The 13,049-nt window shown below is 38.8% G+C and overlaps 1 protein-coding gene across 1 annotated transcript in view; it reads left to right on the top strand.

Annotated features, from left to right (window-relative positions):
* Nucleotides 1-13,049, top strand: part of eys (eyes shut homolog) — a 146,350-nt gene that overhangs the window by 65,886 nt on the left and 67,415 nt on the right. Inside the window, exons 25-30 of the mRNA XM_034551233.1 lie at nucleotides 1,143-1,239; nucleotides 1,663-1,770; nucleotides 3,148-3,293; nucleotides 10,841-11,012; nucleotides 11,319-11,397; nucleotides 11,835-12,034. Coding sequence (XP_034407124.1) covers nucleotides 1,143-1,239; nucleotides 1,663-1,770; nucleotides 3,148-3,293; nucleotides 10,841-11,012; nucleotides 11,319-11,397; nucleotides 11,835-12,034 — 802 coding nt within the window. The remainder of the gene's footprint in view (nucleotides 1-1,142; nucleotides 1,240-1,662; nucleotides 1,771-3,147; nucleotides 3,294-10,840; nucleotides 11,013-11,318; nucleotides 11,398-11,834; nucleotides 12,035-13,049) is intronic.

Below are 13,049 nucleotides of genomic sequence, written 5' to 3' on the forward strand. Positions count from 1 at the left end.
ATGTTATTGCGGATGCGTTGTCACGGGCACCGTTGCATTGATGCCGGTGATCCCTTAGGGGCACCGACTTTAAGGGGGGGGGGGTGTGACGGCCCCTGATCACGGCAGGTGTGCGGGACAGATGGCATGATGCAGCGCACCTGGGCCGGGATTGACAACGGCATAAGAGGCCGGCACTAGTGTTGCTCAGGGCGCGGTTCTATTGGAGCGTACTAGACCGTTGCGGGCGTTCACCTCTTGGGCTTTGGGTTACACTTGGGTTGCACCGCCAACATCTACACACCCTCATTCACGCATGCACATGGACACCACTGATGTTACTGACTGCCACACGTCATACAGGTAAACGTTTCTTTATGCTTTCAATAAACCTTTTTAAGTATCCCCAAGCTGTTGTCTGTGGAATTTGTTATGGCCTAAGAGCCGGGTCATGACAATATATATATATATATGTATATGTATATGTGTGTGTATATATATATATATATATATATATATATATATATATATATATATATATATATATATATACACACACATGTATTGCCTTTCTGGCCATCATTTGCTTATAGTCGGGTTGCAGTTGGGTTTCAATTCATCTTTTATTTTACTTCATACAACTAAGTTATTTAGTTTTACTTGTTCAGCAGAAAACCCTACAAGGGCCAGACGAAGACCGAGCACCAGAGGAAAACCTCCGACAGGCAGAACATTACAAGCTCCCAGGCTGCCTTCCAAAGTACAACTAAACAGCCACGGTGATCTGCTTAGCCATCCTGCCCCTCAAGCCCATAATGAGCAGGGGCAATAGAGCTCTTGGGTTTAGCCTCTCCCTCTTATCCTAACTTAACAAGATGCTCACTAGCTTTCTCTCAAACACACACAGACACACATGCACGGCGACACACACCTTCCAAACCCCAAACCACTAACCCTCAGACCAATCTTTCTGTGGCACTAAAGTATTATTAGACTTACATACTCTCAAAGGGGAAACAGTGAGAGCTGGAAGATGAGATATGCTACAGGGGCTACTAGTTCCATTAAAATGGCATTCACTGGGGTCTTTGTTATCATCGGCCCAGCGTTTTTCAGGATGTAGTGGGGCTCGCTGATCCATGACCATCTCATCTATCTTTCAGGATTTGAAGGAGGTTGGTGTGAAATTGACACCAATGAGTGTAGCTCAAATCCATGCCAAAACCGGGGAAACTGTGTGGACCGGGTCAACAGCTACAGGTAAAGAGGGTTATCCCTAACCAGCTTTTCATTTCTTAGGAGGCAAGAAAAAAAAGTAAAACATTAGAAAATACAGAGTATCTCTACCATTATACTGTAATGTTGATACACTGTGCTTTCTTAAAATGTATTTTAATGGGTTTAATAATGTACCATTTCAGGTTGAAATGAGGTAAAATGTCGTTAACAAAACAAATGGCCCCTAATTGCTTTTCGGTTTAAACAGTTGAAATCCATTTCACTGTACTGTGTGTGTGTGTGTGTGTGTGTGTGTGTGTGTGCAATCATACTAAATATGACGTTTAAATAATATTAAATTTTTATAGATCTTTCCCACTCTGCTCATGTGCTAGTGGGAAACGGATAGATCTTCTATTTTCCATCTGAGACAAAATATCAATACTAATGATTTTCCCTATCCAGCTGTGATTGTAAGATGGGATTTTCCGGCCTTCACTGTGAGGAGGATATCAATGAGTGCAACTCTAGCCCTTGCCACAAGTCTGCCGTTTGTCAAAACCTTGTGAACAAGTAAGTATGAATATAATTCCTTTTTTTTGTTTCCACCTTTTTCTTATTGTGCGCTTGAAAAAGAATGCACACGTCAGTAAAGGCCAAGTAGCTTTAATTTCCTTCACTTGTTTTGAACGATAAAGAAAACACACCCGGTTGTGATGTTTTTCTTCAAAGTGTTTATATAACACGTCTTCATCCTTGACACACATAAGCTGCTATTCAAAAGACAGTGAGCGGGTTCAGCAGGAACACATCGTGTATCTAGATTGGGCTCTACTCCACTGGTGCTGCTCTCTACTGTGCTTAATGGGAGCCCCGGGGCTTCCGGGCTTAGTCAGACAGATGGGTAGCGAAGTCCCAGGGCCAATTTGAGTCCTAAATGGTTTGTCTCCAGTTTGTCTCCCGTCATGATTTTTCTCCCATGTGACCTGGCCCTGCTCAGAGCGCTCCCCCTGATTGCACAGTCCATGGAGTTCACATCAGGTGTTCTTTAACCTCGCTGCCCACCACAAACACACTGCACACGCCGCTATCTCCATCTCCCCTGACCCAACAAGCCGAAGCATCTGTACCGGGGTGATGAATACTCTGTAGAAGTTGCAATTGTTATCTCATCTACTGTATGCGGGGAACCACAAATTGTTATTGACTAGCAGATTGTGGCAGCCAGCGGTGTAACTGAGTGCAATAAAGAAAGTGTTAATTGTTGTGGCAGAGATGTCTCGGATCAGTCCAGCCTTTTCGAGTCAACGTTATTAGGCAGCACAGATCTCCTGTGGCATGATAAAAACCATGATGAGATGTAACTGGTTTCACTGATGACAAATGATGTCTAACTAATCAAAAGATGTAGTTATTATTTTAGCACGGAGGTGTCTGATGTCTTGTTTTCTTATTAGCTCACTTACAAACAGAATAAGCATTTCCTCTGAGGTGTGTGGTCAGGGGACATTAGACCCATCGGCAGCTGCAGGGAGGGATTAGAATTGAGTAAACCGCATTATTGGACAGATGAAGCTCTTAAGTAACAAGTCATCAAATATAATTAAAATTAAGTACACACAGGGGAACATAATTGCTGCCCTATTGTTTTTGTTTTTTTATTTGTTTTTTAAGAACTGCCTATCATTTTGAGAATGAAAAATGGTTTATTGGTGGGGTTGTAACACACACACACACACACACACACACACACACACACACACACACACTTTCTCTAGTTACTGCTTCTAGTGTGTGCAGTTTCTACTGAGAAAAACAATTCTGCATATTTTGAAGCTATGCTAAGAACTGAACTACACACAAATAAAATCTGCTCTCAATGCTGTCTGAGACACTGGTCTTCATTGAATTTCACTTAATTTCCTAATAATTGAGCGTTATCTTCCTCAGGTTCCGCTGCATTTGCCCTCCTGGTTATTTTGGAATCCTGTGTGACCTGGATGTGAATGAGTGTGAGGTTTCACCTTGCCTACACGAGGGCATCTGTATCAACACGCCCGGGGGCTTCAAGTGTGTCTGTCGCCCGGGATACTCAGGTAGCTCTTTTTCCCTCAGGTGACATGAAGATCAATATGAGAGTCAAACTAAAAAGCTTATCAACACTACTGCGGCCGCACACTATCGAGGTAACCGACACAGATCTGGCTTAGTGTAAAAAAAAAAAAAAAAAAACTGCTTCACAATACTTGCTTTTAATTAGCCCACCTGTCTCTACAAGACACAGTGGAAGCTTTGAGCTAAGGCAGCGCGCGATCAATTTACGTCACCTGTTTTATCTGATGAAAACATCTAAGTGTCTGTAAGTTTAATTTATTTCATTTCATCAGCTCGTCCTGGATCGCTAATGTGGTTTTACTTCAATCCATTTGTGGTATTTCGCACTCATGCGCATATCAAGCTATTTTAGAGCAAGTGTATGTGTGTGCGCACTAAAGCCGATTCCTGTCAGGCTCTAGGAAGATTAATTTCATTTGTCTTCCACACTGTATCATCAATTTATCCTTCCCCAGTTGAGAGAGGGGGGGTGGAATCTCTGAGGTATTGCTACTCTGGAGAGCCGAACCTGACACGCATGGCCCAATTCCCACAGAAGCAGCTTTTATTATTAGGCCGACGCACAGCACAGTACAAGTCATTACTTTTTCTGTTGCTCTAAGCTCATCTGAGGAAACAGGGTTCCCCAAGAGAGCAAGCGGCCAGAGGCTAGTTTGGATTGGCTAAAACCAACAAGAACTCAAACTCGAGTAACAAGTGTAACAGCATTGCAACTTTTTAGAAAAACACAAGCGGGTTCATTGCGCTATACTGTAGCTGTGTGTGACTACTTTTTATTTGAATCGAATAGTACATTTGCCATCTTAGTCTGATTCATCACATCTTGTTTGTGCAGCCAGATTGGAATTGATTTAAATGTTATTCTGCTTTGATGGTATGATGCGTCATCTGCTCTATCTCTGAAATGCCATAACTCGTTGTGTCACTTGATGGTATTATCATATTATTTGCTTCAGCCATCAGGGAAGTCAAGGTTGTTGTGTTTTTTTTGCATATTGAATGCCAACATTCATTTTGACTGTAACAGTTGAAGCTTCTTAAATAAATCAGTCTCGTGATATATCTACTCCCTTTCATGGATGTGATTAAGCTATAATGACACTTCATTCCCACCTGCATTGCTATTCATATTGGATTTTCTTAGTGGTCAGTACATCTATTTCTTTTTTTATACACAGTTGTGTTCCCTTTTGTATACATTCTCAGACCATTTCAGTCTTTTCTAAACTGATGGGTTATTTGTGTTCATTTTTACATTAACATGTTTGAGTTTTGAAAAATGATTGAAGAAAAAAGACTTGTTCTATTCACATTTTTAAACATCTTAGAAGTTATATATTAAGATTAAAAAGCTGCTTCTTTTAAAAATCTTATCCAGTCTGGTTAAAATTAATCACATACTTAATAAAAACCCTAAGTTATGGATCTGGCATAATCACATGCTTTAATTCTATATACAATAGAATTTTGCGATTGACAAACACTTTAAAGCATGCTGTATCTTACACTGGAAGCAGTTGTCTAGATACCAGTTGTCTTTTTCCTCCATTTAGGATGTTTTGTCTAAAAGGCTCTGCAATCACAATAATGTATTATTTAACTGTGCTCTGTCCTGAGGTCAGAGTTCATTACAGCGACATGATTAATGCGTAATCTTGTTGATATAAATCGCAGTTTAAGCACACTATTCGTCACGTTCTGTTTTCTCTTCTACACCCATCATCACGGAGCATGTTCCCTTGAGTGATAGTCCGGTGCAATCAGCACATTGTTGCAGCTTCCTCAGTCAGCACATTGGTGGAGGATACTCTGGCGTTGTCAATGCGCTTTGCTGTTAAGGCTGCAGCAGATTCAGTATTTTAGCGGGTGAACTTGATGATTAAACTTTGGTCATTATTTTAATGTTTGCCACTGAGGCTTTGCACAGATCTATTGCTTTAGAGGTGTATTGTACATTTAACGTGAATGGAATTAATTAATTGTATCAAGACCAAGACAGTTCCTGCTACTTTGAGACAGAGTTAGTACATGACTTATACATGTGTTTAATAATAGAGTGTTAGTACTAATTAGTACGTCTTTTTAAAAACTTTCAGACCCTTGGTGACCAGTCTGCGGCATTAAATATGAATGATGTAATCCCACATCTCATTCATACTTTAGTCCCTCAGATCTGACCTAAATAAAAACAGCAAAATACATAATGTGAGCATCCGTCTATGGGTAACGGGATATAGGGTCATACAAATTGTTCTTTTGAACAAATCAGAGATTGTTCATGTATCTCTTCATTTCTCTCATCACACGTCTGTATTACATTAGCCATGGTTCACTTTCTGTAGCAACTTCCTCTAATTATTTGGTGTTCAGTGATTGCTGAACACCAAACTGCGAATTTTCCAGTGATAGCATAGCTTCACTTTTGGCTAAATGAAACCAGTTATCAGTTGTCTCAAGAAGGAGCGATTTGCAATCTGCAATGAGAGAACACGATGATTGTTTTTGTGTGTACACTAAAAGGCCCAGTGTGTAAGATTGTGTGGCAACTAAATACACCTCTTTTCTACATGATTAAATAATTGCTTAAAAAACATATAGAATAAAAAAATTCAGAAAAATGTTAATCAAATAAATACCATTTGTGAGTTGAAGTTTATAAAGAATGAAGAACACATTCTTCTGTATCAGTTACTCCTCCTGTCCTCTCTCCTCCTGGCTGCTTTGTGTCGGCTGAGAAGTTTATAACAAATATTTAGGCTGATCGTGTAAACATAGAGGCGGTACAAGTATTGGCTTTTTACTCGCAAATATTGTGTTGCCTTCGAGTGACGGGCGTAGTTGGCGTCAGCTCAAGTAATCTTTACGTCACCGGGTTCACTTCCCCAAAGCGGCCTATCTGCTCGCGCGTTGTGCGTGTGTCTTTGTGTGTGTCTTTGTGTGTGTGTAGTTGGAGATCAGCCCAACAGAGAGCAGAGCAGAGCAGATGCACGGTGCATCGTGATAAGAAATTAAATCAAAACATTAAAAAGTACTCGTAAAAACACCACTAATGCCGGGGTGTAAACCGTCTGATGCTCTCACATTTGCTCTCACCAGAGCAAATGTACCTTCTGGGCTTCCGTAGGAACATGGCGGTGCAACATGGCGGACTCCGTCGAAGACGACCCGCTCCCTTTGTTGATATAAATGCCTTTTTCTAAGCGGACGAAAACACTACGATTTCAATGTTATTATACACTGATAAAAACATAGTTATGAATATTATATTTCAATGCTGCCAATTAATCCTTCTAAATGTTACCCGATGTCGGTTTATTATTCTCTTTCATGATGAAACACAGGAGGCATGACACATATTCTTGTCACTATGTCTGTTTACATTTTTCTCAGATGAAAAAGGAAGTTGAGATTTTTAGAAGTTGGTACATAATCTTTTTACCACGTTAGTGTAAAATAATAACAATGCCCCGTTTGTTAAACTAGGACCACATTTATTCACCACATGAGTCACTGGAATAATTTTGACTACTCAAACAGTCATCACAGTCAACTCTGCTTCTGATTTGTTGGTAGAAGGGAGACACATTTTGACACATTCTGTTATCTGGTGAGTCCTTCACAGCTTGAACTCTCACCTTCATTTATCCTCTGATCTCATTGCTATTTTTGTGAGGTCTGCATAAATAATAAATAGCATCAACTCTCTGACTAAAGCTGACTTACTTAGTGAGTCCTCAGTTATCTTAAATGTGGCTGATGGACGGTGAACATATAGGTTTTTTTCAGTACAATTCATGTCTTCTCCTTGAGTCGGCACAATTGGTTAAAAGTCTTTAATTGAGTTTATGTTGTTAAATAACTGTAAACTGTTTTTGTTTAATTCGGTTTACCCAAATTACAAAAACATGAAGCAAACGAGGTAGCTTTGGTTTTATTTGCCCAGGTTTTGAGATATCTACCTCTGAGACTGCTGCCTCCACATCAGAATCAGCTTTATTGGCCATGTATGTGTAAACATACATGGCCAATAAAGCTGATTCTATGTGTACACATACATGGAATTAGACTGGTCAATAAGCAATATAAAAAAGACATTAAAGACAACAGAGTAGTAACATTAACATTTAACAAGTATGTACAATATAACAAACAATGACAATGGATTTGGGATGTAGTGCAGAAAGGTGGTGATAGTGCAAGTAGTGCAGATGGATGTGACTGATTAATTGTTCATCAGAGTGACGGCCAGTGGAAAGAAGTAACCAATATGGAACCCATATGGCTAAACTGGCCTTTTTAAAGACGTCATGCTTCTTTATATCAGTAGTTTGTATTTGGTTCATTTGTTTTACAGTCAAATTTAGAAATTATTTCATTAAATCGATTGTTTATTGCTACTATCAGTGGGACACAAAACAAAGTCAGGGGTTTATCACTTTAATTCAAAGCAGGCCCGTTTTTACTGAATTTAAACTCAGGATGTGAACGTGAACTATTGTTTAGGTTTGGTCTAAAACTAACATTTATTTTGATCTATTAATCTGTTGATCAATTTTTAAAAGAGTTTATTATTTATTTAGTCAATAAATTCTCAATAAATCACAAACAAATAGCCATTTCCCACAAAAGCTGTTGTTTTCAGATTGCTTGTTTTAGGCTAGAACCATATTATATTTTTTTTAGAGTCATACAGAGTTCAAGAAAAGCTGCAAATGCTCATATTTCAGAAGCAATTTTGCTCTATGAAATACTTAAACAAGTAATCAATCTTCACAATTGTTTGTGTTTCTTTCTTCTATTTCATCTGTGGTTTAGATATCGGTGAGTCAACATTTTAATTCTCGGCAGGCAGACTTTGTCTTTAGTATGAGCTATTAATGGCTCTTCTGTCATTTATTTCCCCTTTCTTTAGAGATCTGCGGTTGCAGCATACAACAAACTGTTTCTGTTCCTAGCCATTAGTGCTCCTATCATCAGACACACAATCCCTTTCCATCTTTTGAAATTCAAATAAAAGGTTTGAGCAAGTTCAGATGATATTTTGTTGAAGATTAGGGTGTACGACTTGGTTGAAACTTCCAGTAGGATGTAATATTTATGCTTTGATTCACTTGCTATTTATGTGGCAGCTGGATACTGATAATTAAAGATAAAGTATCAAATCGACACAAGATAAAGGCACTTTGGATAATGTTTTCTTTTCATGGCAAACCCTTTTCATTAAAAACATTCAAGGTACGTTGACACTAATAATATGCTAGCGAGAGGTACCTTGAGGTGAAAAAAACCCAGAAATCCTTTAATGGAATTCCGGTTAACTACACACACAAAGTTCTTGTTTACCATCCCTGGCAGTCTGTGATCACTTTATACTAAGAGATTAAACACGTCATGCTGGTGAGGCAGCTTCATCTGGACAGCATGCGGCTGTTAGGAGACAGTGTTTTGCTCTCAGAGGACCGTACTGGTTGCTTCTTGTGGTCGTTAACTGAGAGACCCACACGTTACTGTGTTTGTAAGGGCTGGCAAGGGATCTTTAGGGGGAGATGGCAGGTATATAACACACAGAAGTGTAGACATCATCTGAAGATTAATTTGAGATGCAGCTGTGTGTGTCAAGTCATAAATCAGCTGAATCAATCAAAGTGAAAGTGTAATAGGGCTCAGAACAAGATGATGGAGGTATATGGTGGACCATCCTTATGCTTTATTATGTCTCATAAGTTGTTGCAGCTATCTTTTGTGTTGATACCTTTTGCTACATAGATTTGGTGCTAAAACCTATTTGGTACCACTCAAGGAACTGATTTAAAATGATAATAAAATCCCTTCAAAATACCCCATCAAGACACCAAGACCTTAAGGAACACAATAGAAAAAGCCATGCTGGGATTTGGTATCTAAAAGATTTGATTGGTTAGCGAGTACTTCTGTGATTTCAGGTCTTCTCATTTCATATGACACCATTATCTTCACTCTAGCTTTAAGACTTTGAACCCATTATGGCGTCTTTAAGACAGTACGCCTGCCCTCAGAGGGCAATTTGTTTCACTTAACTTGTAATATTTTCCATGTATAAGTTTTTGTTTTGTGATTGAGCAGAACATCTTCTCATAACTAACTTCCGATAAAAAATTGGCACCTGTTATGTGGATATTTAAACTGTAGTCCATTGAAGCAATACATTCCTCAGTGCCTGCTACATTGACAGAGAACGCAGACTCTTCTACTCGCGGAGCTGTGCGACAGTGCCTACATGTACCAGGATGCATTGCGCACCAGCAACTGACACCCAGCCGAAACATAGTGATAGTGTAGTGATGTTATGCCTGTAGTTATGCAGATAATGAAACAAAAGTCTCCGTAGTCCGATTCAGCGTTGGCCAAGAAGCCAACAACTGCAGGTGTTTTTCACACTATAGCCAGTACCCAGATAGATACAAGTAGAGATAAGGTTGAAAATCTGTGAATTTACAAAACAAACTCAAAGGATCAACACCATGCTAGCATTTCATTTTTTCCCTATAGTTATTTTGAGGATTATGACTCGTGCAATACTTGTTGTTGGAGCCATAATGTAGTTTTCTTATATCTTTGAGGGAAACACAAGGTGAATTTACACCTGCAGTTCTAGCATTGAACACAGGGTAGCGCATTAATGTACAAGTGCATATATAATAAGGTGTGTAGACTGGAAGCAAACAGTTTCTGACCATGTCGGTCTTATCGTGTTGTGTGGTATCCCCGTGGCAATGTAATACATGGATCATCAGATCTAAACAGATACAGCGGACAGGGATTTCTTTGTGGCATAGAACACGCATCCAACACAATTGGGTATTTGTTAGTCATCTTATAAATTGATGTTTGAAAGTTAACTTTGCTTGTTACTCCAATGCCACAATACTAATGTATGAATGTTTCTGTACATAGTGAGATAATGACTTTTATGTATCTTGTGTCTCAAGTTTAGGGTCTTGACACGTTGATTTGCATATCATACAGTTTTTATGATGCTGATTTTTTAAATAATTGTCCACTGTGCGGTTTGGCTGACCAAAGTGTAGAGAATGCTGAACCCATGTTTAGTTACTTAAACACAAGTCCAGTATGGTCCGTTAGTTTGAGATTCAATGTTAATCATACGGAAACATATGCCGTTGTCATGCTATGTAATGTATCATGTATATTACTCTATGATTAGCATTAATTACCGTAAACTATTAAATAAAAAATAGCCATTTTTATGTATTTTGTCAGCATATTTCTTCATTGCAGTCAACATAGTCAGAGTTTATTCCTCTCGATTTGTCAAGTTCACAAAAAGTGTAAAAACGGGACCATTTCCCGGAGCATGTACAATGAAGTCTTCAGAGATCCAAAACACAGTTTGGATCCAGAGGTGTTGCAGAATGATCAAAAGTCAGCCTAAGTGTCTAGTTTGTAGAACTGAATTACTAAAAAACAACTTTCTCTTATCAAGTTGTTGCAAATGTAATGTCTTACTAAAATACCCTTCATTTCCTAGGGGCACGGTGTGGAGTTGACATCGATGAGTGTGTTTCAAACCCGTGCCGAAATGGTGGGAAATGTATTGACACAGATAATCAATACCACTGCTCGTGCCTTGATGGCTTCATCGGCCTCCAATGTGAAACCAACATTGATGAATGCGTGTCAGCACCTTGTCTTCATGGGAGGTACAGATTTTGCCATTATTTCGAACAGAAAGACTGCAAATGCAGTGTGGAAATTGCATGGAATTATTTTTAATTACACTCCTTGCCAGCGCAGTGAGTGGAGACATATCGGTCACTTGTTGTATAGTCTCTAAATTAGAGTCATTAATTCCGTTAAAGGGGAAATACTCAGTTGTTCAGAAGAGTATATGTCTAGCTAATGATTCTGCATCAACTATACAGAAAAACCTCGCATCTTGGTTGATTTTATACAGCAGTATACTTTTGATGAATCAATTTGAACCCCATCTGCTGTCTTTTTCTCAGCTGTAAAGATGGAGTAAGTTCATACTCCTGTCTTTGTGAATCTGGATGGATTGGAGGCAGATGTGAAACAAACATTGACGTGAGTGGGGCTTGATTAATGAACCTGTTGGTTGTTCAAAGAGAATGACAATATAATTGTGTACTCTTTGTGTGGCTAATCTTTCTGTGACCTATGATTGATTTTTGTACAAGATATGTCAATTGAACTACCGGCATCATGTAAGCATTGTACAAATACCTGATTAAAAGAAATTGCTTCGTCTAATGTCTAATTGATTTAAACCACAGCTTGTGCTGGAGAGATAAAACATTGAGTTGCTTACAAAGTAAGCAGCAGAGTATTTAGTTCAATGGATAATCTGATCATCTGCCTTTTAACTATCATTCTCAAGTAAAGTTGTTACTTTTTCTTTCTTTTTTTTTATCACAAATGATCCATTTTAGACGGTAAATTGTGCATTTCATTGGTTGAATCTGTCAAACATACTTATTGCTAAAGTCTCCTTTCATTTGCAGGACTGTGCTTCCAGTCCCTGTTTGAATGGAGGCTCATGTGTGGATCTCATTGATAAATATGCATGCTTCTGTCAGGAAGGGTATGCAGGGAGAACTTGTGAGAATGATATAGATGTCTGCAAAGAAGCCGCTTTTAGTGCCTCGCTGTGTTTCAATGGAGCCTCCTGCGTTGACGGCGAGGGATCAAACTTTATGTGCAGGTGAGGTGAACCACTCTTAAGTCTTTTATTGTTTGATGAACTTATACTGAAATGTGCCACCAGTATGACAGCAAACTGAACAGACTGGAATGCTTGACAGGCGTAAGTTGGGGAAGGGCTTAATAAACAGTCGGTATCACAGGTGAACTCTGGTGTATAATGTAACATGTAAAGTGTCTTTGAGTATCTTAAAAAGCGCAATATAAATTAAATGGATTATTATTATTATTAACAATCATCCCCTGTTAAATTGGGGAGGATGTATTCAGTATACTATAAATGTGTCTTACAAAGAATGGTGCTACTATATATTTGTGCCTTCATACACCGTAGCACTCCTCCAGGTTGGTTCGACAAATTATTACTTTTAATTGCTGACATGTTCCCCCCCTGAGTGATGAAGTGTATCTGAATACAAGGTGTATGCAGTAAGTGTGTGCTGATTTGACACAGCAGCTCCCTGGATGCCTTACAGTTAATTACATTGTCCCACTGTGTGCTGATGTGCTGCTATATGCTCGGCGTCATAATTTCATTTATCCCAGACTACGTCTAAGTCCAAACAGGTTGGTGCACTTCACAATATTGATGTACTGGACTGCCTACCGCACGAACCAGCATTCTTATTACGATGTTTACGTTGTTGTAGGCTAATTTGCATACGTACAAATATAAATGATAATAATCACCTAACCCTATATATAATCATCAATCTGCAACATGATGATTTTGCATCGGGTGCACTTAAAGATTCTTTGGACATCAAATTACATTATTTATGGTATTAATACATTACCGTATTAACTTGTTGTTGGCCTTATGTACATTCAGTAATCAGTCAAGATGTTTGATTGTGCTTTTTAAAAAAGTAAATTCACATCACCACAAAACATAAATACAGATATAGTTGTTCAGTGTTAGAATGACAGCAGGTTCCCATCTTGTGTTTTTGTGGGAACACCACAGACTTCACATAATATAATAATAATATTTTTGAGAAGCAAGCGTATTTTGT

The sequence above is a fragment of the Cyclopterus lumpus genome, chromosome 15, assembly GCF_009769545.1.
Source record: "Cyclopterus lumpus isolate fCycLum1 chromosome 15, fCycLum1.pri, whole genome shotgun sequence".
In the NCBI taxonomy this organism is placed as follows: domain Eukaryota; kingdom Metazoa; phylum Chordata; class Actinopteri; order Perciformes; family Cyclopteridae; genus Cyclopterus; species Cyclopterus lumpus.